At 42.8% G+C, this 25,945-nt stretch overlaps 1 protein-coding gene across 4 annotated transcripts; it reads right to left on the bottom strand.

The window, feature by feature from the left end:
• Positions 1-9,969: 9,969 nt before the first annotated feature.
• On the bottom strand, positions 9,970-25,720 carry HSCB (HscB mitochondrial iron-sulfur cluster cochaperone). Of its 4 annotated transcripts, XM_029922225.1 has the most exons (6): positions 25,449-25,720; positions 23,916-24,012; positions 23,493-23,582; positions 22,767-22,911; positions 18,585-18,632; positions 9,970-10,109 (listed from the first exon to the last, which is right to left on the bottom strand). In XM_029922225.1, the coding sequence occupies exons 1-6, from the start codon at positions 25,682-25,684 to the stop codon at positions 10,018-10,020; spliced, it is 708 nt and encodes a 235-aa protein (XP_029778085.1). In that variant the 5' UTR covers positions 25,685-25,720; the 3' UTR covers positions 9,970-10,017. The 4 variants fall into 4 exon arrangements, with proteins under 4 accessions (XP_029778085.1, XP_029778086.1, XP_029778088.1 ...); XM_029922226.1 differs by lacking the exon at positions 23,493-23,582; XM_029922228.1 differs by lacking the exons at positions 23,916-24,012; positions 25,449-25,720 and having other exon boundaries at positions 23,488-23,577.
• Positions 25,721-25,945: the final 225 nt, after the last annotated feature.

Raw genomic sequence — 25,945 nt, 5'->3', positions numbered from 1 at the left:
CTGAGCTAGCTGTCAGCACAGAGCCCAACGTGGGGCTCAAACCCAGGAACTGTAAGATCATGACCTGAGCCAAAGCCTAGGCTTAATCGACTGAGCCACCCAGGTGCCCCCATCACTTGTGATTTTTAAAAAAGTGAAGCTTCATTAATAAAGTTTTAGCTAGTGCTATTTTGCCTGCAAAACACAGTGATGTGGTCTATAATTTTTTTCATTAAAGTTTATTTATTTATTTTTGAGAGAGAGACAGAGACAGGACGAGTGAGGAAGGGTCAGAGAAAGAGAGAGAGAGAAAGAGAGAATCCCAAGCAGGCTCCATGCTGCCAGCACAGAGCTCGATGCAGGGTTTGAACCCATGAAGCCATGAGATCATGACCTAAGCCAAAACTAAGAGTTAGACACTTAACCCGATTTTCTTTATATTATTTCTGCACGGGGGGGGCGCCTGGGTGGCTCAGTCGGTTAAGCCTCCAGCTTCGGCTCAGGACAGATCTCATGTTCGTGGGTTCGAGCCCCGCATCAGGCTCTATGCTGACAGCTAGCTCAGAGCCTGGAGCCTGCTTCTGGTTCTGTCTCCTTCTCTCTCTGCCCCTCTCATGCTCTGTCTCTCTCTATCTCAAAAATAAATTAAAAACATTAAAAAAATTTATATATTATTTCTGAATGGGCAGTGTGGCGGAGGGTGTCCACCCCAGGGCAGTTATGCTCCTCCCTAACCATGATACATACTCCTGAGTAGCAAGGAGATTTAATCAAAGGCAACTCTCGGAGTGCTTGGCTGGCTCAGTTGTTGGGGCACGTGATTCTTGATCTTAATCTTAAAGTCATGAGTTCAAGCCCCGCCCCCCCCATTGGGCATTGAGCCTACTTTAACAAAAAAAAAAAAGCAGTTCCTACAGATGCTTCAGCTATCTTTTAGTCTTCCAAACCCTAGAGATTTCTACTCATAAACATTATCAACATTAGGATGAGGTTTTCATTGATGAGTAGTGTTTAAAATGTATGGATTATTTAGCATTACTTTAGAGGTATCTTCATACTTACATCAATAAAATATAAAAATTGGGGCACTTTCCTGGCTTAGTGGGTACAGAATGTGACTCTTGATCTTGGGGTTGTAGGTTCAAGCCCCACGTTGGATGTGGAGATTACTTAACAAGAAAATCTTAAAAATATATTTTAAAAATCAAGTATAAAAATCTAGTGAATCCTTAACTCTTCCATACTCAAGAGAACATCCCAGATTTGCTGCTGTTTCTTCTTTTTTTAAAAGAAAGTTGATGAACTCAAACTTTCTGAAACGAGAAAAACAACTTTTGTTTTTCTGAGTTGCCTCCAGGCATTTTACAGCATGATAATCCTGCTTACACCCAGAGTCTGGACATTTAAAAAAGACTTGAATTTAGGGTTCCTGCCTTAGGTTCCATTTTTGCTTTTCCCAAGGAACTTTCAAAAAAATTTTTTATTTATTCATTTTTGAGAGGAAGAGAGAGACAGAGGATGAGTAGGGGAGGGGCAGAGAGAAAGGGAGACACAGAATCCGAAGCAGGCTCCACACTCAGAGCTGTCAGTATAGAGCCTGGTGCGGAGTTCAAACTCATGAACCATGAGATCTTGACCTGAGCTGAAGTCGGACACTTAATCAACTGAGCCACCCAGGAGCCCCTCCCAGGGAACCTTTTAAAATAACCATGTAGAGGGGTGCCTGGGTGGCTCAGTTGGTTAAGTATCCAATTTCAGCTCAGGTCATGATCTCACGGTTCATGAGTTTGAACCCAGTGTTGAGTTCTGTGCTGACAGCCCTGAGTCTTTCTGTGTCTCCCTCTCTCTGTGCCCCTTCCCCACTCACACTCTGCTTCTCTCTCTCTCAAAAATAAATAAACTTTAAAAATTAAAATAAAATAACCAGGTAGAGTTAAGCTTATGAAATGTTAGTGACCTCTACCTCAACCGCTTACAAGTAACAGATGCTTGTTACCCTGCTCTCTATCTCCTGCTCACTTTTGGCCTGGGAGAGAGAACTGCCCTTCCTCCAGCTCAATGTGGGAAGGAAAGTCAGCAAGAGCAGATAAAAAAAAGGCCAGTCAGATGTCTGAGGCTGGATACTCTCCTTGCATGTTTTTGGCTTCTGTAATTGCCAGCACAGCACAACTGATAGTCCCTTCCCCTCCCCAGTGCAGCCAATAGAAAGTTTCCAAGTACCCAGAAGCTAGCCAGATATAAAAGAAGACCAGCGCCAGGGCTTGGGGCTCACCCTTTGGAGGTGACTCCACTGGGCTGGCACCAGTGTGAAACAAACAGTCTTTTCAGATTCCCTGAGTACATGTTGCTTGTCTCTTCCTGGGCACCATGTATTTGCTCTAACAAATGTGTTGGCCACCTCTCCTCACCTCCCACCCTCTTCTTACTCACCATCCCACTTCTGGGATCTGTAAGTAATAAATCCTGTGACTTTACTTCCTTTGTATGTGTGTATTGAAACTGTGCCTTAAATCACAACAACCCTATGGTTTTCACTTCCCCAAAGTGGGACCTCAGATGTTGAGAAAGCTACCTGCTGAGAAAGAAATGCTGATCATGGGTGAGTGGCTTGTGCTCCATCATTCAGCAGGCATAATCTGCATATTCGTAATTCAACACACTGGCTCCAGCTTCTCAACACACTTTCCAAACAGTGGTGTATTGGCATGAGGATAGATGTGTGTCAATCAATGGAATAGAATTAAGAATTCAAAAATAGTCTCTTACATTTATGATCAACTGATTCTCAACAAGGGTGCCAAGACAGTTCAATAGGGGGAAAGAATAGTGATGTTGGAATAACTGGATAGGCACATGCAGAAGAATGAGGTTAGATCCCTGCATCACACCGTATATAAAAATGAATTCAAAACGGATTATTATTTTTTTTTAATTTTAAGAGAGAAAGAGAGAGAGCTCACACAAGTGGGGGAGAGGGGCAGGAAGAGAGAGAGAGAGAGGGAGGGAGGGAGGGAGGAAGGGAGAGAATCCCAAGCAGGCTCCATATACTCAGCACAGAGCCCAGTGTAGGGCTTGATTGCACAACTCCAGGATCATGATCTGAGCCAAAATCAAGAGGTGGATGCTCAACTGACTGAGCCACTCAGGCACCCCTAAAATGGATTACTGACATAAATGTAGAGGTAAACATATAAAACTCTTAGAAGAAAATGCAGGGGTAAGTATTTATAACCTTGGGTTAGGTAATGCTTTCTTAACTGCAATGTAATAAAAGAGAAGATTAATAAGTTGATCTGAGGTCATTAACACATTAAACACTTTTGTCGTTCAAAGGACATCACCAAGAAAGCAAAAGGATAACTCACAAAACAGGAGAAAATATTTATAAATCATATATCCAATAAGGGAATTGTATCTACAGTATGTGAATTTTTCTTTTTTTTCTTTTTTTAATGCTTTTTATTTATTTTTGAGAGACAGAGACAGCGCGAGCAGGGGAGGGTCAGAGAGAGAGGGAGACACAGAATCCGAAGACAGGCTCCAGGCTCTGAGCTAGCTGTCAGCACAGAGCCTGACACGGGGCTCGAACCCACCAACTGTGAGATCATGACCTAAGCCGAAGCCAGACACTTAACCGACTGAGCCACCCAGGCGCCCCTCTTTCTTTTTTTAACATGAAAAATTTCTTGTAACTCAATAGTACAAAGACAAATAACCCAGTTTTTAACAGGGTAAAGAATGTGAACAGACATTACTTTAAAAGACTTACAAGTGGTAAGTACAGGATAATATGCTCAACATCATTAGTCAGAAATGCAAATCAAAATTACAATGAGATACACTTTGCCACCTACTAGAATGACTAAAACTAAAAAGATAGTAACCAGTGTTGATAAAGCTATGGAGAAACTGGACAATTTATATACTGCTGATAAGATTGTCAATGGTACAATCACTTTGGAAAACAGTTCGACAGTTCCTCAATAGATTAAACATATAGTTACCATATGTCCCAGCAATTTTACTCCTAGGCATAGATCCAAGAAAAATCAAAACATATATCCACACAAAAATGTGTACATTTATTTTTATTTTTATTTTTAAAAATATTTTATTTTTGGGGCACCTGGGTGGCTCAGTCGGTTGAACCTCCAACTTCGGCTCAGGTTATGATCTCACAGTTTATGGGTTCGAGCCTCGCGTTGGGCTCTGTGCTGACAGCTGAGAGCCTGGAGCCTGTTTCCGATTGTGTGTGTCCCTCTCTCTCTGCCCCTCCCCTGCTCATGATCTGTCTTTCTTTCTCTCAAAAATAGATAAATGTTAAAAAAATTAAAAAAAAATTTTTTTAAGTAATCTCTGCATCCAACATGGGGCTTGAACCTACAACCCCAAGATCAAGAGTCACATATTCTACTGACTGAGCCAGTCAGGCCCCCTCCAAAATGTGTACATTTATGCTAAGTGGAAGAAGCCAGTCACAAAAGACCACTTACTGTATGATTTCATTTGTATGAAATGTACAGACTAGGCAAATCTACAGGTTAATATTTGCCTAAGGAAAGAGGTAGGGAGGAGAAGGGGAGGATAGAGAGTGATTCCTAAGGGTACAAGATTTCTTCTTAAGATGACAAAAATATTCTAAAATTAGATTCTGGTGATGGTTGTTGCATACCTCTGTGAATAGGGTTAAAACCAGTGAATTGTACTCTTTAGACAGGTGAACCTTATGGTATATACACAATTTTTAAAAATCTGGTAGCAAGTTATGGTACAGTAGCTAACTTTGACCGACCCAATATTCTTGGTGGTTTCAGACACCTACCTAAAGGAACCCAATAGCCAGGCATGGGCCAGTTGGCTTAGGCCTGTGTGGAACACAAACCACCTAGCTTGTTAGTGTTGTCCACCATTTCTTCTTCTTCCTTTTTTTTTTTAAATAGTGAATTAAAAAAATCTTTTTTTAGTGTTCATTTATTTTTGAGAAAGAGAGAGAAAGAGACACAGTGCAAGCAGGAGAGGGACAAAGAGAGAGGGTCACACAGAATCTGAAGCAGGCTCCAGGCTCTGAGCCATTAGCACAGAGCCTGATGTAGGGCTCAAACCCGTGAAATGTGAGATCATGACCTGAGCTGAAGTTGGATGTTAACCAACTGAGCCACCCAGGCCTCTTGACAGTGACCCCTAGAAAGGAAAAATGGTGTGTTGTATTGATTCATCTGGCCACCTCTGTTACATTCAACATGCCACAAAAAGTGACAGAACCAGAATTCTTTGTGAAAGTAAAGCTTTCCGTGCAAGTCTGCCTCAGGCTTTGTCACCTGCTATTGAACATGCTAGGGGGCATGACTGCTGTCTTGATCCAGAGCAACATCTTTCTCTTCGCTTGGTGGCAACCCCAGAGATGGGAGAAAGCCCTTCAGCAATGGAAGTGACTTCCTCTCTGGTTATGGATTATTTGTTATAGAATTCCCTCTGCTTCTGCACACAAAAAAAGTTAACACAGCAGTCGTAAGACTGCATCTCCTTAGAAAGGGCTGGTGACAAGGTGGGCCCTTGGCTGGGAATTTGGATTTGGGGAGAGTTATTTATTCCCAGGATTGATAAGACTGACCCACTGTGCTTAAATTTTAGAAACAATGTAGTTTATGCTGAAATACCTGTTTTTCCTTCTGGGAGTCTGGAATTCTGGCACACGCTAGGCAAACAGTGCTCCCGTGACCAGTGCTCAAGAAATGAGTCTCTAATGAGCTTCCCTTACAGATGACATTTTCAGAGGTTGTCACAATTTGTTGCTGGTGGAATGAGTGTGCCCTGTGAGAGGACCCCTAACAGCCTGGTTGCCATTGGACTTCATCCCATGAGCCTTTTCCCTTTGTTAAGCTGCTTTTGAACTGTTCATTGTAATACATCATAGCCATGAGTAAGACAATATACCAAGTCCTGTGGGATTTTCTAGAGAGTCATTGAACTGGGGGTCGGTCTTGGGACACCTGACACAGCTTTGCTCTGCTTGTCTGGACTCTACTTCCCCTCTTCCCTGAAACTTTCCTATCTGAGAGCAATCCCTCCCTATGCCCAGTGAAGCTGGATGTGCAGGTCTTGGAAATAGGGACTTGGGTCAAGGCCTGCTTTTGTTTGGCATGATGTGGGCCCTGGCAAATGGCCCCTGGTGTACACACTGTTTAATCATCTTGGCTGGTACTTAATCTGGTGGGTTCAGGCTTGCTGATAGCACAGGCTTAGGTAGACCTGGGTTTGAATCCTAGCACTCATCTTCTGGGAGCTTGTTTCTTCATCTGTGAAATGATTTGAATTGGGTGTAATTTGATGGATTCATGCAAAGTATTACACATAGTAACTATGGAGCAAATGGGAACTTTTTTTTTTTTTTGCTGATTTTTAAAAAGTAATCTCTGCACCTAATATGGGGCTCAAACTCATGACCCCAAGATCAAGAGTCACATGCTCTACTACTGAGCCAACCAGTCTCCCCAGCAAATGGGAACTTTTTATTATTGTTTTGATTACTGGTATAATCCCCAATAGACAGGAAGCATCTGTTTATGTATTTCTTCCAGGGCTAAACATTCTCTTGCACAAAGTAGGTTTTTGAAACTCTGCTGAAAGGGTATTGTTTACTCTGATGTGAAAAGACACGGCTTTGTTGCCAAAGTAAAAATAAAAAAAGTAGTCATTATAATTTTATTCATTCATTCAGTCATTTATTTACTTTTGTTTATTTAATTTTGAGAGAAAGAGAGGCAGAGTGAGAGCTGGGGAGGGCCAGAGAGAGAGGAAGACAGAGAATCCAAAGCAGGCTCCAGGCTCTGAGCTATCAGCACAGAGCCCAACATGGGGCTCGAACTCATGGACTGCTAGATCATGGCCCTGAGCCAAAGTCAGTCACCTAACCAGACTGAGCCACCCAGGCGTCCCAGGAGTTACCATAATTTTAAAAATCACATTTGAGTGCTTCCTACATGTCATGCGCTGGGCTAAGCAATTTCTTTAGATAATTTAGTTTATTTGATCCTTACAACAGCCCTGTGAAATAGGTATTATTATTATCACCATTTTAAAGAGAGGAAATGAAGCTTAGAGTAATTGTGGACTCACACAAACGGCGGCAGAGCTAGGATTCAAATTCAGGTGTGTTGGTCAGGCCAGGCCACCGTAACAAAATACTACAGACTGGGTGACTTCAACAGCAGAAACTAAGTTTCTCACTGTCCGGAGGCTGGAAATCCAAGATCAAGGTCCCAGTGTGGTTAGTTTCTGTTTCCGGTGAGGAGTCTGTTTCTGGCTGCCTTCCCTCTGGCTTTCTTACAAGATTTCCCCCTAGTGCAAGAGTGTAGGGAGAAAGTATCTTTTCTCATAAGGACACAAATCCTGTCTGATGAGAGCCTTAGCCTCATGACCTCATTTAACTTTAATTCCTTGGAGGCATTGTCTCTGAGTATAGCCAGACTAGGGGTTAGGGCTTCACCATATGAATTTTTGGGGGGACCCATCCAATCCATAAGATCAGGCCTGTCTGAACAGCAGAGTCTGAGAAAAAATAATCACAAATTAATCAAAACCTCTTATTTGTTCTGATAAATTTTTTCTATATTGGGAATAATGTGGGGAGGGAGGGGAGTCTTCACTTGCTCTGCTTGGTCAGAAACTTTAATCCAGGGGCACGCGGCTGGTTCAGTCCGAAGACTGACTCCTATGTGACTCCTAGTCTCAGGGTTGTTGTGAGTTTTGGCCCCACATTGGGTATAGAGATTACTTAAATAAATAACCTAAAAAAAAAAAAAAAAAGAGGGGCACCAGAGTGGCTCAGTCAGTCCACTAAGTGTCTGACTTTGTCTCAGGTCATTATTTCGTGGTCTCTGAGTTTGAGCCCCACGTCAGGCTCTGTGCTGATAGCTCAGAGCCTGGACACTGCTTCAGATTCTATCTCCATCTCTTCTGCCCTTCCTCCATTTGCACTCTCTCTCTCAAATATAAACATTAAAAAAAAAAAAAAGAAACTTTAGTCCAAATAGGGCCACCAATCTTGCAGATGCCTGGACGTTTACTTCCCATACAGCTTTGTCAGGGAATACGTGCGAGGGTTCCTGGATTTAGAAGTCCTGCTAAACTTGGACTTTACACTAACAGGGAAAGAATTTGGAAGAGTGAAGAAAAAAGAAAAGTAATCCCACTGACTCAGAAATAAAATCTTTTTTTTTTTTTTTAATTTTTATTTACCCTCTAAGTCAGAAGTAGTTTGCTGGGAGACACAGTGGCCTTTCTAGCTAATGGCAACAGGTAAGGGAAAATTTCTTTAAAGTTCCTCCAAAGATGTTTATCTGCTTTCTTTTCGTGGTCAGGTTGTTTTGGTCCTGATCATTGTTCTGAAGGAGGAATGAAGACTGCCTGCAGAAGTATTTCAAACACTACTTTTATCTCCTATTTCTTTGCAGAAGCACCCTTTAATCAGGACATTTGCTTGCATTATGGTTGTTTACTTAAAGACTCCCTGTGTGTTTTGAGACAAGTAACTCATTCTTCTTGTAAAATGTTGGTGATTGTACTGATATTCCTAAATGCCATTAAGCCAGACAGCTGCTGTGGTTAATTTGCCTTCAGAAGATCCATAAATCTTAAAATGTTAACAAACTCCGTACAACAGGATTAGGATTCATGAGTATAAATTCTTATACAAGGATGAGGGAGGATGTAAGGGAGCCACAGTTTTAAGCTCTAGGAGTTAAACCTTGGTTCTGACTTTTCCGTTTTAAACAAGTAATTCTCTCCAAGAGTTGTCATTTCTTGAAATTCCTTCCTTCCTTTTTTTCTTTCCTTCCTTCCTCTCCTTTCCCCTCCTCTACTCCTTTTCTGTCTTTCAAGTTTAATTTTTTAGTAATCTCTACACCCAATGTGGGCTTCACACTCACAACTCTGAGACGGAGTCACATGCCCTTCCAACTGAGCCAGCCAGCTGCCCATCTTGGAATTTCTTTCTTTTTATTTCTTATTATTTTTATTTGAGAGAGAGAGCAAGAGTGGGAGCAAGAGAGTGCACACCAGTGGGGGACAGGGCAGAGGGAGAGAGAGAGAATCTTAAGCAGGATCCAGGCTCGGTGCAGGGCCCGATGTGGGGCTTGATCCCATGATACTGGATCATGACCTGAGCCAAAATCAAGAGTCAGATGCTTAAATGACTGAGACACCCAGTCAGTTCCTCTTGGAATTTTTTAAACAGAATTTTCTATTTTAATCTTTTTTAATCCAGAGACTTATAAAAAGGGCATTTTTTCCCTTCTGGAAATGAATCAATAACTCAATTTGAATTTCCAAGGATCCAAAAGGGTTAGCAGGAGTTGTTCTTCGGCCTGGATTAGAGGAGCAAGGGAATCGAGAAGAGAGTGTCAGCAGTCCAGAGAGACATTGAAACTGCTCCACCCACCAAGGTGGAGCTGGAGACGGGGCTGGTGTAAAACACCAGACTAACTCTTAGTAAGTATCATCTACATTCTAAAATGTAGGCCTAGGAGATTATTAGGCAGTTCTGTGCTTACTGAACTGAAAGCCCTGAAGACTCCACTAACAAAGGCACTACTATTAGAAAGAAGATGTGGCTCTAGGGCGGACGTTGGGAAACCCTGGACCAAATCTGACCCCCTGGCTGTTTAGTAGATAAAAGGCAACAATGACAGAACTGAGTACTTAACAGAGGCGGTATGGGCCACAGAGCCTAAAGCATTTGCTATCTGGCCCTTTGGAGTAAAAATCTGCCAACCCCTTCTCTGGGGCCTCAAGCTGGCCACACCCCTGCTTTCTCAATGACAGGCCCAGATGGGCAGCATGCTCTGTCAGGTATCACAGAGGAATGGACCACCCGAGCTCTGGCTACACGGCATGACAAACTTTGACATCCAGTGATGTTTGAGTCACAGGTTTAACTAAGATGCCATAACCGGTGAAAGCATCTCTAGTTTCAATTAGCAGAAGCCAGAAAAGAAATATACAAGAACTTTATTTTTAAAACTTTTAAACTAGTAATCATTAGAGAGGAATCTTCTTTAACTTGATCTTTTCTTCTACATTTGAAAAGTATCTCATCTTTGTTAAAATTTCCTTGGCTTTTTCAAAATCATCTGAAATAGACAGAGACATTAATGTGAGACTTCATTTCAAATAAGAATAAAACCAACTCTGTTGACAAGAGTAGCCAGTCTGACTTACAGATAAAATATAAAAATGAAAACTGTAAGATCTGTATTTGTGTCTGTATGTATGATATACATGTATGTATGATATATATTTATCATATATATTTATATATGTTACATATATGAATGATATTTCACTATCTCCAGATAGGATTACCCAATTTAATTTATTAAATCCCTTAAAGGAGTTGTATCTTAATTGTCTTAGAGAGAAATAAGTTCTTACGTATACAAAGTCTTCTTTCTAAAACTTCCAGAAATATAGGAGCTAACTCAAATATTTTTCATTGCCACATAATTTGTTTAAATCTTTGGCAAAAAAGACTAACCTGATATTGTTGGGTTTAGCAAAATAGGCATGTTTATAGAGTTGTTAACATCAAATTATAATGCAAACACGTATTTTAATTGGATTTACTAGTCAATAACCTATTATATTTACTAGATGTTTATGATTATAGAGATGGTAAACTTGATATTACTCAAATTAAATCATTCTGACAAACTTTATCACACAAAAAAATGTTTTATAATGCGCTGCCTAAAAATCATTTCCAAAATTTTCCTGACAACTTGGAACTTTAGAGTCTTGCTAAGTTAAATAACAGATATTCATTAAATATCTAAATAATTTCTAAATAAGATAAAATGCTGAAACATTTACTATTTTTTTTTTAATGTTTTATTTATTTTTGATACAGAGAGAGACAGAGCATGTGAGGGGGAGGGTCAGAGAGAGAAGGAGACACAGAACAGGAAGCAGGCTCCAGGCTCTGAGCTAGCCGCCAGCACAGAGCCCGACGCGGGGCCGGAACCCACGAATGTGAGATCTGACCTGAGCCGAAGTCAGAGGCCCAACTGACTGAGCCACCCAGGCGCCCCCATTTACTATTTTTAAACATTTATTTATTTTTGAGAGAGAGAGAGCGAGAGCAGAGGAGGGGCAGAGAGAGGGGGACAGAGGATTGCAAGCAGGCTCTGCACTGACAGCAGAGAGCCTGATGCTTGGGGCTCAAACTCACCAACTCTGAGATCATGAGCTAAAGTCTGACGCTTAACTGTCTGAGCCATCCAGGAGCCACTAAAACATTTACTATTATGCAAACGTTTAAGTTTATACACTTTATTTTTTTTTTAATTTTTTAATGCTTTATTTATTTTTGATACAGAAGAGACAGAGCATGAGAGGGGGAGGGTCAGAGAGAGAAGGAGACACAGAATCTGAAACAGGCTCCAGGCTCTGAGCTAGCAGTCAGCACAGAGCCTGACGCGGGGCTCGAACCCACGAACGTGAGATCTGACCTGAGCCGAAGTCGGAGGCTCAACCGACTGAGCCACCTAGGCGCCCCTTTTTTAAATTTTTTAAAATTATTTTTGATACAGAGAGAGAGACAGAGCATGAGAGGGGGAGGGGCAGAGAGAGAAGGAGGCACGGAACTAGAAACAGGCTCCAGGCTCTGAGCTAGCTGTCAGCACAGAGCCCGACGCGGGGCTCGAACCCACGAACGTGAGCTCTGACCTGAGCTGAAGTCGGAGGCTCAACCGACTGAGCCACCCAGGCGCCCCTTAGTTCTTTTTTTAAAAGAATTTTATTTTTTAGGGTTTAAAAAAAAGATTTTATTATTTTTTTTCTTAAGTAATCTCTATACCCCCTGTGGGACTCAAACTCACAACCCTAAGAGTCGTATATTGTACCGACTGAGCCAACGAGGTGGCTCTTGAAATGAACTTTAACATCAATAGTGTACTGACAGAAAACCAGAGTTTGGTTTTTGTTCTGTTAAAATGACAAAGTTTCTTGGGTCATCGATCTGTACTTAATAAAAGACTGCAAAAGATTTTTCTTTACCTTTTGAGTAATCTGCCTAGGAAACATACATTCTGTGTCTTATCAAAGTAATTCCGGTGCTTCATGTTGTCTCTATATGTCCTTCATTACTTCAGAGAACAGTCTTCTCCCTATTTGGAGCTAAGGTTCTTTATTTTTCATGTTACCACTTATATTTGCCTTTGAAATATTTTATCATCACACTGTTAAATGGATAACTCAGTATTGTTTCACAATGACCTATGATCCTAAAATATTTGAAGCATTTGACATTTTAGACAATTTCCCAAATTCAAATTCTAAATAAAATCTCTCTGACCTAAAACTAAGTTTGAATTTTCTGAGGGACCCTGGAGACCTCAAAGGATTTGTTCTCTCACCTTCTAAGAGGAGAGATGTTAAACTAATTAGGTTTATTCGATGAAATTATATTACATGGGAAGCACTGTCAAAGAAGAGATACTTAACCTTCTGGAGGTTATATTTATATGGGTAAAATGTTATTATTTCTGAAATTTTATAAAATTCCCAGAAATTTGTCAATGCTCTATCTGTAATACGTTCTTGTGTAATGTGATCAGTCTAGTTATTATTTTAAAATGTTCTGTGTTACAGAAGTAACATTTCCTTGTCAACCGTAGCATTTTTATAATGACCTTCCACCAGGTCTTTAACTGTGGTCACTTGGAGTCTTCTGCTATCCCCAGAGTTGCTGCTTTACTCTGATGCTTTCCCACAAGCCCTTGCAACCAGCTACATGGCAGGCTACTTGTGGTCATAACAAAAAGGGACTGTCTCAGAGACCCTTGAAACAGGATTGTACCAGGTACTCCCAAGGCACAGCCTTCTGATGGCGTTGCTTAAATAACCCTAAGATTAAAAAGATAAACTAAGTTAGGATTTCCAAAACTCTAATGAAAAAGCTATTGGTAGGGGGCGGGGGTGGGGGGTGCCTGGGTGGCTCAGTTGGTTGAGCGTCTGACTCTTGATTTTGGCTCAGGTAGTGATCCCAGGGTCATGGGCTCCGGCCCTGTATTGGGCTCCGTACCGATGGTGGAACCTGCTTAAGATTCTCTCTCTGCTTCTCTCCCCACTTGTGCTCTTTCTCTCTAAAATAAAAATATGTACATATGTAAGTAATAAAAGAAACCAAAAAAGCTCATGGGTTTATGACATAACAATCTAGGGAGTTTTTAAAAAAATATTTAGGGGCACCTGGGTGTCTCAGTTGATTGAGTGCCGACGCTTGATATTGACTCAGGTTATGATCTAATAGTTTGTGTGTTTGAGCCCCGCATCGGGCTTTGTGCTGACAGCTCAGAGCATGGAGCCTGTCTTCAGATTCTGTGTCTCCCTCTCTCTCTGCCCCGCCCCTGCTCATGCTGTCTTTCTCTCAAAAATAAATAAAACATTAAAAATTTAAAAAAAAAGTTTACGTATGTATTTAAGTTTTTATTTAAATTCCAGTTAGCTAACATACATGTCATATTAGTTTCAGGTGTACAATTTAGTGATTCAACACTTAAATACAACACCCAGTGCTCACCTCCTTAATCCCCATCACCTATTTAACCCGTCCCCCGACCCACCTTCCCTCTGGTAACCAACAGTCTGTTCTCTGTAGTTAGGAGTGTGTTTTTTGGTTTGTCTCCTTTTTTTCCCCCATATGATCATCTGCTTTATTTATTTTAAAAAGTTTTTAATGTTTATTTATTTTTGAGAGTGCATGCACCCCCGCCACACGTGGAAGTGGTGGAGGGGCAGAGAGAGAGGGGGCAGAGGATCACAAGTGGGCTCTGCTCTGACAGCAGAGAGCCCAATGCAGGGTTTAAATGCATGAACCACAAGATCATGACCTGAGGTGAAGTCAGATCTTAACCGACTGAGCCATCCAGGTGCCCCATATTGTTTTGTTTCTTAAATGCAAACTGGTACAACCACTCTGGAAAACAGTAAGGGGGGGTTCCTCAAAAAGTTAAAAATAGAACTACCTTATGACCCAGCAATTGCACACTACAAGGTCTTAACCCAAAGAATACAAAAAGACTAATTCGAAGGGAGACATGCACCCTGATGTTTTTAGCAGCATTATTTACAATAGCCAAATTATGGAAACAGCCCAAGTATCCACTGACTGATAATGGGTAAATAAGTGGTATACACATACACAATGGGATATTACTCAGCCATAAAAAAAAAAAAGAATGAAATCTTGACATTTGCAACAACATGGATGGAGCTAGAGAGTATAATGCAAAGCAAAACAAGTCAGATAAAGACAAATACCATGTGATTTCACTCATATGCAGAATTTAAGAAATAAGTTTTACTTTCGTAAAAAAATGAAAACATTTATTTTTTCTCCTTGCCCTATTCCTCAAAAAATTATGAAACTATTATTGGATATTCTTATTTTCATGGCACTATAACTATTTGCTAGGCTCAGGAAGATAGTTAATAGAATAGGACACGATTTAAAACATTGGTTTTATGACCAAAGCTTTGATTGGAATGTCACATTTGAAAATGATGCATAAAATCAGACAGAACGGACAGTTTTAAGGAGGTAAGGTCGACTTTATGGAGCCTAGGTTTACAAAGTCCTCTAGGAAAAAACTGGGCTTACACGGTTCCCAGCCTTACAGGTGAGTAAAGTAGGCCACTTTCCAGTAAGCCTAGGAAATTTAGGTTTTGGGAAACCTCAAGAAAGAGGAATTCACCCAAATCCATAGGTAGTGCAGATGATGTCTGATGGCAAATCTTCACTTGAAATCCTAGCATTGAGAGGCTTTTAAAGTCCAGTCTGAGATTCCTTATCAAAGTTCCACAAAGGAAACTTAAAAATGTCCATATGGTTGATTACCATTCTCACTGCACTCATATAAATTATTAGACCAACTTTAATAAAACTAAAATTATTTTATAAACAAACTATTCTTACTTTGATAACCTTACTTTTTAAAATTTATTTTGTGGGGGAGATACACAGAATGAGGGAGATAGAGAGTCACAAGCAGTCTCTGCGCTGCCAGCACAGAGCCCAACATGAGATCATGACCTGAGCCGAAATCAAGAGTCAGAGGCTTAACTGACTGAGCAACCCAGGTACCCCACTGATAACCTCTGACTAAAAAGGGGAGTGACTGTCGGGGCACCTGAGTAGCTCAGTCCCGACTTCGGCTTAGGTCATGATCTCGCAATTTGTGGATTCGAGCCTTGCATCAGGCTCTGTGCTGATAGCTCGGTGTCCCTCTTTCTCTCTACCCCTCCCCTGCTCATGCTCTGTTTCTCTCAAACATAAACAAACATTAAAAGAAAGTTTATAAAAAAGGGAGTGACTGTAGAGAGAAATGTCATGGCAGTGGAAAAGTGTATCATACCCAGAATCTACTCCTGCTCATTGTCTCCAAGGTTTTATTATCTTCCTGAAAACCAAACTGGATCCTTCCATCTTACATATTTTGTCAGCTTTAGCAAATTCTTTTTTTCCTTTTAGCCCTTAGCAAACCTTAATTCTCCTAGTTTCCTTCAATAACTGCCTACAACTCTCCAAATTGCTGTTTCCCATTTTTCTCCTTCTCTCCTGACTTGGCATCACGGAGAACTAAAACTTGACTGCCCAGGTCCTTATTGGGGCTCAGCTGGCCCTTTACTCCAGGATCTGAAAAAGCCCTGTAAGCTGACACCTGACAACTTGATATAAACATCAAAGAACTTGTCACTACAAATCATGTGTAGGCAACCATTGCTGCCACTTGCGTTACTGAGAAAATCCACCAGAACTCCTGTGTCTTCTATGGTCTGCTCTGGGAAGTAGCCATGACTGTGACATTGATGTCTATGCCATTGCTACCAACACCAGGATATCTATCAGATCGTCAGTGCTGTCCCTGTACCACCATGTAAAGATGCTTAAGAGTTTAGTGTCTTCAGTGATCGTCTACCCTCTGGTCTCAGAAACTGGCTTTATAGTCCGCTCCCACCATTAATCTGTTTTCTTTTTGTTTCCATAGAGATGCTCCTCATTAAATGTCCAACTGCTCACATCAACCAGTAAATACCTTCTCCTACCAAGTAGCAACAGATGGTTCAGTTAGTCCTTAATAAACAAAGGGAGATCGAATGAGAAATGGACTTCCATTGTTCCGAGAAAGAAGAATGTCTCTTACTGTCTCTTTCTTATTGTTTGTTGTAGCCAACACAGGAAGACAGGGCCGTGTCTGAGCCCCAGTTTTATTAAGCCCCGGTTAGCAACCCAGATCAGTTTCACATGGACCAATCCCCACTACCTTCCCGTTTTTGTAATTTTCATATCCCAGACTCTACTGAGACCACGCTCATCTCCCTCTCTACTACTTCATTCTCCCTTTAAAATGCTCAGTAGGGGCGCCTGGGTGGCTCAGTTGGTTAAGCGTCCGGCTTAGGCTCAGGTCATGATCTCACAGTTTGTGGGTTCGAGCCCCGTGTCGCGTTCTGTGCTGACAGCTCAGAGCCTGGAGCTTGTTTCAGATTCTGTGTCTCCCTCTCTCTCTGCCCCTTCCCTGCTCATGCTGTTTCTCTCTCTCTCTCTCAAAAAAAACCCAAAAAACAAAACAAAACTAAAAACATTAAAATGCTCAGTAACCTCAGTACAAATTGGAGTTCAGTTCACACCACACTCACTTCCCTATTGCAATAGTTATTACTGATTAAAATCTATCCTTACTACTTATATGGCTTTATTTTTGACAATATGCAAGTATATCTTTGAAGCCCTGCTGTCAATTCTTCAGGTGTATTCTCTGAAGTGGAATTGCTGCGGGGTCTCTGGGAGGCTTAGTCAGCTAAGCCTCTGACTCTTGACTTTAGCTCAGGTCATGATCTCACAGTTGGTGAGTGTGACCTCTGCATCGGGCTCTGCACAGAGCCTCCTTTAGATTTTCTTCCCCCCCCCCCCCCCCCCCCCCCGCCAAAAGAAATAAGTTAAAAAAAAAAAGTAAAATTGCTGGATTATATGGTAATTCTATTTTTAACTTTTTGAGGAACTACCATACTGTTTTCCACAGTGGCTGCACTGTATTACATCCCCTCCAGCAGTGCCCATGGGTTTCAAGGTCTCCAGAGCCTCCCCAATACTTGTTATTTTCTGGGTTTTCTAATGGCAGTAATCCTAATGAGTATGATGAGGTAGTATCTCAGCATGGTTTTGATTTCCTGCCTAATCATTAGTGATGTTGCACATCTTCCCATGTGTGATTGACCATTTGCCTCTCTTCTGTGCATGTTCTATTTCTTAAGCTGAGTGGTGGGGACATGGGTGTTTTCTGTTTTTATTCCTTAAGTTGTACTTACAGAGTGTGCATTCTTCTTAAAAACTATATTTCATAATTAAAGACATAAAAATCTACCAACGTGTGCTAGGAGATGTGGGATACCTGAACATCTTAGCCAGTGGGTTGGGTTCATGGATTTCAGGCAGACGCATCAGGTTAGGTTCCTGTCTTTTCTGCTCTTAATCTAGATTTCCCTGACATCTTTTTAGAGACCTTCCCTCTGCCTAACCTCAGAATGGGCTCCTACAGTCCCTGTACACTGGGTGGCACACTGTGTAAGCCTATGCCCTCAGCCCCAGCTGGACCGGAGTGGACATTTGGCTCCCTCAAATCCCCTCTCAGGAATCTAGAGTTGGGTCTAGGGACTCTAATCAGACGGTCCAAGTCTTTGTTCTTGTAAGGTAGTAGACCAAGGAGGACTAAGGAGCCATCCCATGGCTGAGGGCATTTTGGATCCCTGTACATTAGTGGGGAAGCGATGGAACTGGTTCACAGCGAGGAGACGACGGAATGGAACCGTCAGAGGCGCGGAGTGCATGAGCACGGCTTTGGTTCCAGACTGCTTTCTCGTCCCCAGGCTTTGCCCCGGAAGAGCTCTTACCACACTGTGTCTGTAAGCATCACAGGGACTTTCTCTTTGGATTCTGGGAGATAGTCCCAATTCCTTACAATAATCTCCTTTTGATCTGGGCTAGCTTGAGTGGCCTTTTGCTTCCCACAATCAAATGATCTCTCAGGTAAAGGGCCATTATTCTCTTATTTAAGGGGTGGCACAAGCCTGGGATGGAGAGAAAGACTGTTCTTGCTTCACAATAGTTAGAAATAGACTCCATCTCTTCAATCTGAGAACCACGAGCAATGGGGACCCGGATGAACAGCCCACATTTGTAATTTGGGCACAGCTCTGCCATGGGCTTCTCCTCCTGAGCTTTGCAGAAGAAAGGGGTGTGCAGTCTTTGCCAAATGTTGACTGTGCAGCCTTACCCTCAGGATCTGTCTCTGCTGGCAGCAGCTAAAGGGGAATAGAAGCACTTTCATCTAATCTTTCTCTGGCATATCACTGTTTTTGGCACACAGCTTGTTTCTCCAGCAAGGCCGTGCATCCTTGAAGGGAGAAATGTAGACTTGGCTATATTTTATAGCTCCTCATGTACCTATCCTAGGATGGATATGAAATAGCTACTTATTGAATGGATAGTTGTATCTCAATGCTTACAATTTCTTTCCATATTTGAGAAAGTCAAGAAATGAAGAAAGTACCTTGTTCAAAAGCTCTGCTCACACGGTCAGTCAATTCCTTCTGTTTAGCTGAAAGAGAAAATCACTATCTTAATTTTTCTATTCAATTAGACTAATGATGTCAGGGTAACACTACGTAGCTGTTACAACACAACACGGAGCTTAGATTCCAGGGTAAGGCCTCATAGGCTGTCTCCACATGTCCCATGATGGCAGCTCCTGGTTGGTGACACTGACCCTAGTTACATTGTGGTTTTCTACTTATGAAAGGCCTGAGTGGAGGGGCACCCAGGTGGCTCAGTTGGTTAAGCATCAGACTTTGGCTGTCATGATCTCACGGTTCATGAGTTCTGTCTCCTTTCTCTCTCAGAAATAAATTAACATTAAAAAAAAAAAAAAAGGTCTGAAGGGTAATCACTAAGGCTTGTAAAATGGCTATAGAATTATAAATAAAATAAAATAAAATAAAATAGGGCAAGGAAACACTTTGATTCTCACAATCAAGTAGGATGAATCTTCCAGATTTCAAGCAGAGAAAATTAGCAAACTGGGATTGCCTACGGGCAGGACATTACAATGTTTCAAGCAACCACTTACAACTTCTACAGCATCCCAGGAAAATAAAACATTTTGACAATATTGTATCACAGGAGAGAAGATGCCAAATGAGGTAGAGGAGTAGCCACCTCATGTTTCTGCTGGTTTTTCATTAGAAAATGAAGAATTTTACTGTGTGTTTTCCAGATATAAATAGTATCAATCATTTATATGGTGCCTGCTTTCAAAGCATTTTCAAATACATTACATTCAGATTGTAATCAGTTACAGATATTGGGAGGTGGCCTTATTGTCACATTGTTGGTTGAGTAGAGGACCTGGAAACAGACCTCATGTGTCCAGACTCTTAGACAGTGGCAGGAAACTGGCAATGTGGTATTGACAAAAGAACACTGGACTAGGAGTCAGAGGCTCTGATCCAGATCTAGCTAGCCCTATGCCCTTGAATGCTCACTCACTCACCTTGGGCCTTAGCAGGTGCCTGTAGGGAAAGAAACTTAGGAATTAATCTAAATGAAGGTCAGTGACCTGTTCAAAACCAGACACTTACTATAGGGTTAGAATAACTTCCACCAGGTTCCTCAAAAAATTAACAACATAACTCCCCTATGACCCAGCAATAGCACTGCTTGGGATTTACCCAGGGGATACAGAAGTGCGGATGCATAGAAGCACATGTACCCCAATGTTCATAGCGGCACTTTCTACAATAGCCAAATCATGGAAAGAGTCTAAATGTCTATCAACTGACGAATGGATCAAGAAGATGTGGTGTATATATATACAATGGAGTATTACATGGCAATGAGAAAGAATGACATATGGCCATTTGCAGTAACATGGATGGAACTCGAGGGAGTCATGCTAAGTGAAATAAGCAGGGCGGAGAAGGACAGATACCATATCTCTAAGTGTAGCAGGAGAAACTTAACAGAGGACCATGGGGGAGGGGAAGGGGTAAAAAAATAGTTGGGGAGAGGGAGGGAGGCAAACCATGAGAGACTCTTGAATATTGACAATAGACTGAGGGCTGATGGGGAAGGGGGAAAGGAGAAGGGGGTGATGGGCATGGAGGAGGACACTTGTGGGAATGAGCACTGGGTGTTATGTGGAAACCAACTTGACAATAAACTATAAAGACAAAAAAATAAAAAAAAGAAAGAATAACCTCCACCAATGATGGAGCACCTGTGATGGGCCAGGCACTATGTTAAGTGTTTTACATGTTTTATTTCATTTACTTTAATCCTTGCAACAACCGGTACTAATGTTATCTCCATTTTACAGGTAAAGAAACTGGGACTCAAAGGGGTGAAGTCACTTGCTCAAGGTCACACATAAATTCAGTGGCAGTGTTGACAGTGCACCTAAGATGCCCTCATAGTACAGCGTCATTTCCTCTGCCTTCCAAAGCCATGCAGATGGGGCTTCTGATTGTATGCGCTGAATTCTTCTTCCAACAACACCCAGTCATAAGGCCGTTGATACACCCCTGGTTGATAGACACCCCTTACCAATTTCCATTTTACTGCTTGTAGCTTCTTTGTTCATTGCTTATTCGCTCAATTAATATTTACTGAGCCCCTGTTATACATCAAACAATATTCCATGGGCTGAGGATATGAGGGGACCAAAAAGCAGACACAACTTCTGCCTCTGCAGAACCTCTAGTCCAAGGAGGGAGGGAGGATGAAATTGGCCAAATAATCTCACGTATAACAGTAAGGTTATAACTGTGATTGGTCCTACAAGGAGGCATACCCACGGCCAAAAGGTAGAGATAAAGAGGTTCTCTGAGGATTCTCTGAGGAAGTGATGACTGCCCCCAGATCTGGAGGAGGAGGAGTTAACTAGAAGAAGAGGGTTTCAAGCAAAAGAACAGCCTGTGCAAAGGCCCTATGGTAGAAAGGTGCTTGGTACAGTTTCTGGAAGAAATAGAAATGGCCTGTGTGCCTAAGGTGGAGGGGCACCTGGGAGGAGGCAGAGGTCAGACCATACAGGTCGCTGTAAGCCCGTAAGACTTTGATCTTTAACCTGAGAGCAGTGAGAAGCCAGTTAAAGTTTTAAAGAAAGACCAAGAGTAATATGATTAGATTTGGGTTTCAAAAAATCACATAAACCACAGTGTAGGAATGTATTTGATTGAGGGTCCAGCTAGACCAGTCTAGAGGTATTACACTTGTCCCAGTGAGAGAGAATGGAGGCGTGGAATAGGGTGCTGGCAGTGAAAACACCGATTTGGGTAACATTTAGAAGTCTGGCATTTCAAGATTTGGTGATGACTGTCTATGGGGTAAGGGCGGACAAGTTTTTAAGAATGTCTCCTCAGTGCTTTGGACTTGTGCAACTGGTTGGTGTCATTTATCTAGGGAACATCACCAGGTAGGGAGGGGAGAGGCTCATGAACTCCATTTTGGACACAGTGAGTTGAAATATATAAACTCCATGAAGACTCGGAGCACGTCTATCTTGTTGGCTGCGTCATGCACAATGCTTGATATATAGTAGGCGTGACACAAGCATTTGTCAAAGTGCACACCTGCATACAACTGGAGTATCTGGAACTTTTTGTACATGGCATGGTTAATTTTATGTGTCAACTTGGTTGGGCTATGGCCCAGCTGTTTGGTCAAATGCTAGTCTAGATGTTGCTGGGAAGGTATTTCGTAGATGTGATTAACATTTATAGCCAGGTGACCTTAAGTAAAGATTAGCTTCGATAATGTGGGCATAGAGGTCCTGCCTGAGTTTCCAGCCTGCTGGTCTTCCCTACATAGTTTGGACTTGCTAGCTCTCACAATTATGTGAGCCAGTTCCTTAAAATAGGTTTCTCTGTCTCCCTGTGTGTGTGTGTGTGTGTGTGTGTCTGTGTACTATTGGTTCTGTTTCTCTGGCGATCCCTGACTGATACACCACGTAATAAAGTAGAAAGCGTAGCAATATGTGATCAGAAGTCAGTTTTTCAACCTTTGCTCTGCAAGGTAACCCTGAGGCATTTCCATGAACTCTTAATGCCTATTTATTATGATTTTTTTTAATGCTTACTTATTTTTGAGAGAGAGAGAAACAAGTGGGCACAAGCAGGGAAGGGGCAGAGTGAGAGGGAGACAGAATCTGAAGCAGGCTCCAGGCTCTGAACTGTCAGCACAGAGCCTGATGCAGGGATTGAACTCACAGAACGTGAGATCATGACCTGAGTGGAATTTGGATGTTCAACTAACTGAGTCACCTAAGCTCTTTTCTTTTTTTTTAAAGTTTTTATTTATTTATTTTGGGTGGGGGAAGGAGCAGAGAGAGAGGGAGAGAGAGAGAATCCCAAGCAGGTTCCATGCTGTCAATGCACAGAAAGCCCTGTTTATTTTTGTCAGAGACAAGAATAACATCTAAATGATGTCTTGGGTAGGAAGGAGGATTGCAATCTGCAAAATACTATTACATTCTTGGTTTAGGGCTGCCTTCCGGCAAGCTAGGGATGTTGCAAGTCTAAACTCCAGACAAAATTGCTTTCAGTATAATCAAGAAAAAAAAATACTCTCTGAATCATTATGATGACCAGTATATAGTCTTCATATTCGTTTTTCACTTAACCTTGGACATGTACTCATAACAGCTATAAAATGCATTCAGTGGTATTTTATCTTTTACCTCTGACAATAGATTCCATCTCTTTCATAGCAGCTTCACTTTGAGTTTCTGCAAGTTTTTCATTGATTTCCATTATTTCCATAAGGAACTGCTGGTCCATTTCATAATCTGTACCTTCAGGAATCTCTACTCCATGGAGCTTTAGCTATTGGGACATGAAGCAGAGAAAGTAAGTTTGGTTGAAGAAACTACAGCCAGAGTCATAAATCCTACTCACCCTTGAGAACAGAATACCATTCATAAAAAAACTGAGCTGTATTAACAGTGGGAGTGTGAAGGTAGGGTATAGGGAAGTCAGACTGACACAGGGGAGCTGGGGCAGGATTCCTCTCTGCTACCTGGCATTGTATTGCCCTGTGGGAGTCGTTCCTCCACTCAGGAGACTGAACTAGATATTTTGTAAAGGTTCTATTAAATCCTAAAATTCTAAGGTGCTCTGCTCTCCCCCACCACCATAAAACCCCAAATTACTCTTCCTTAAATGCTATCACCATCCAATCCTTGAAATTTAGAGAAAATGGTAAAAACGAAAATGCAGTCAGGCAAGCAGATTTACAAGTATTCAGAGAAAACTATCTTCACTCAGTATCTTTGAGGCTAATTATTGTCGGATCCCCAGACTAGCTCAGGTCTCAAGCACTCTTCTGCTGAATACAGGGGGCAGCTGTCCTACAGCACAATGGACACCACGTAGCCATGCACAGAAGGGTTGGGAAATCACCTTACAAGGTATAGTCCCCTGCTCAGCGGGGCCAGAAGGGTCTTATAGGCATCATTCACCAGGGTCGAATGCTTCTCTGAGAAGTCTTTCTCAGTCTGTCAGTGGAGAGGAAGATAATCTTATTACTGTCCAAACCAGCCACATTACATTCACAAACTGTTTCATAACATACTAATGGGCCGGCACCTAAGGAAGCCATGGAAGTGGAATTGGTGGGGGATGAGCTCTCTTTATTTTCAACAGATGGGTTCTAACTCTTCTGGGAAGTCAGGTAAAAGCTGTGAGTGCAGGGCAGATCCAGGGCCTGGCAATCTGGGGTCAGGCTTTTCTGTTTGGTTCTGTCTCTGATAGTCACATCACAAGGCCACTGCTACCCGCCCCACCAGGTACTCGTGTTCGGGTGGGATGAGGGGTGGCCAACAGGCTACCTGAGACCTCTGGCTGAAGAAATCTGGGTGGACCAGACGCTGTAGTTGCTGGTACCTATCCTGGAGCTTTGCTGTGTCCAATCTGAAGGCACGGTTGCTGTAAGGAAGTTGGGAGATAAAATTTATGCATCAAATATTTTTAGATTTTTATACTATGGGCCTGGTTCCTGTTCTCATGGGGGAAGATAAAAATAAACATTTATACAGAGAGAGATAACTTTAAAAAGTGGTCAGTGCTATGAAAGAGAAGAGAATAGGGTCAGAGAAAGTGATAGATGTGGTGGACAAAGAGATGACCTTTGAGCTGAGACCTGAATGACGATGAAAAATAATCACGGCGCTTGGTTGGCACAGTTAGGGACCTGCTCTGGTCATTATCTCAGGGTTCAAGAGTTTGAGCACTGTGCTCTGGAGCCTGCTTGGGTTCCTCTGTCTCTGCCCACCCCCACCCCAAATAAATAAATACACTTAAAAAGTAATCAAAGATGAGAGGAAAAAGTCATGCAGAGGCAGAAGGAACATGCAAAGGTCCTGAGGTAGGAACAAGTTGAGCATGCTCCAAGAACCTAAAGGATAGTGTTACTGCAGCTCATCCTAAGTGCACAGTACCTGGCAGGGGCAGATCCGGGAGTTAAGGGGACCGACCATTTCGAAACCCACCCGATCTTTTGAAGGCCCAGGTCCCTTCATCTTTGTCTCCCACTTTAACCCAGTCCCTTTCACTTTCTAATCATGGAGTCTGCCCTGTCATAACAGGTTAGCCCTGCCCAAACTTCACCACCTCTCCAAGCTTCTTGACCATCGGAGGAAAACAGGAAAAACATTTCTCAGCCTCTCTCCTTTCCAGTTCTCACTTCTCCTTTAGACTCAGACCACAACGTTCAGGTTTTCGGTGCGTTTACACCCTATTTTGTTTGTTTTTCTTCCTAGATTACCCATTTATTATAAAGGGGTGTAACTCAGGAACAGTCAGATGGAAGAGCAGCGTAGGGGGAAAGTGCGGCGGAGCTCCCAAGCCCTCTCCAGGCGCACTATTCTCCCAAGAACTCCACGTGTTCACAAACCTGGGAGTTCATTTACTCCCTTATTCTAGATAACACCTCAGTTCCCCTTTCTGAAAATACTCAATCCAACTTTAACCATTCTGACCCTGTTCCTCAAGTCCTTCTCTGGCACTCCAGTACACTTCCTTCAGGCCCCGCCCCTCGGCTTCTCTTCTCAGGTCACACCCCTCGTGTCTCTTTCCACTGAAGCCTCCTTCAAGTCCCCCTAACTTCCTTCTCTACCCTTCCAGTCCTCTCTCCATTCTGGTCGCTGTTCCTCAAAGGCCCTATCCTTAGGCCCACCCCTCAATTTCCTCTCTCACAGGCCGCAATCCCACCCCCTGGCCCCAACCCCAGTTTCCTAGGGCTCCGCCCACCGGCCAAACGGGTCCCGCCTTCTCCTTCCCAAGACTGATCGGGCCTCCCCGCTAGTTCGCCAGCCTGGGACGCGTCTCTCGCCCCGCGCATTTCCTGAAACCGCTTTTCGTACCAGTCCATAAGGCTGAAGTAATCTCGAGTGGGGTCAGGTGGCTGCAGCGCGCGGCACTGTGGGCAGAAGAACTCTTCTCCCCGCATGGGGCCCCCTGGGCCGCCGCAGTTCCAACACTGGGGAGAATTGTTTCCTGCCACAGACGCAGCATTGCAGCCTAGCGGTCTCCGCCCGAGGACCCCTGCGGGCCACAGCCCCCACGCCCGGAACAAGGCGCCGGTCCTCCCGCTCCACATCTGGCCGCGGCCTACCTCGCCGTGGTCACCTGTGGGGGGGGGGGGCGGGAAACCGGGAGAGAGAGCGCCCGACCAGACTAGTGCTGTTGATTGGCTAGGGAGCTGAGGGGGCGGGATAACCCGGGGGAAACCTGGATTCTGGGAGTCCCGCTCCGCATTTTAAACTACAATTCCCAGAAGGCATTGAAGCTACGCGTAGATGACCACATCGGCTGCTCTTCATTGGCCTGGCGGGGGCGGAGGGTGTTTTGATTGGCTGAG

This window comes from Suricata suricatta, chromosome 14 (genome assembly GCF_006229205.1).
Source record: "Suricata suricatta isolate VVHF042 chromosome 14, meerkat_22Aug2017_6uvM2_HiC, whole genome shotgun sequence".
Classification (NCBI taxonomy): domain Eukaryota; kingdom Metazoa; phylum Chordata; class Mammalia; order Carnivora; family Herpestidae; genus Suricata; species Suricata suricatta.
The sequence above is the reverse complement of the archived record's forward strand: the minus strand, read 5'-3'. Positions and strand labels throughout refer to the sequence as shown.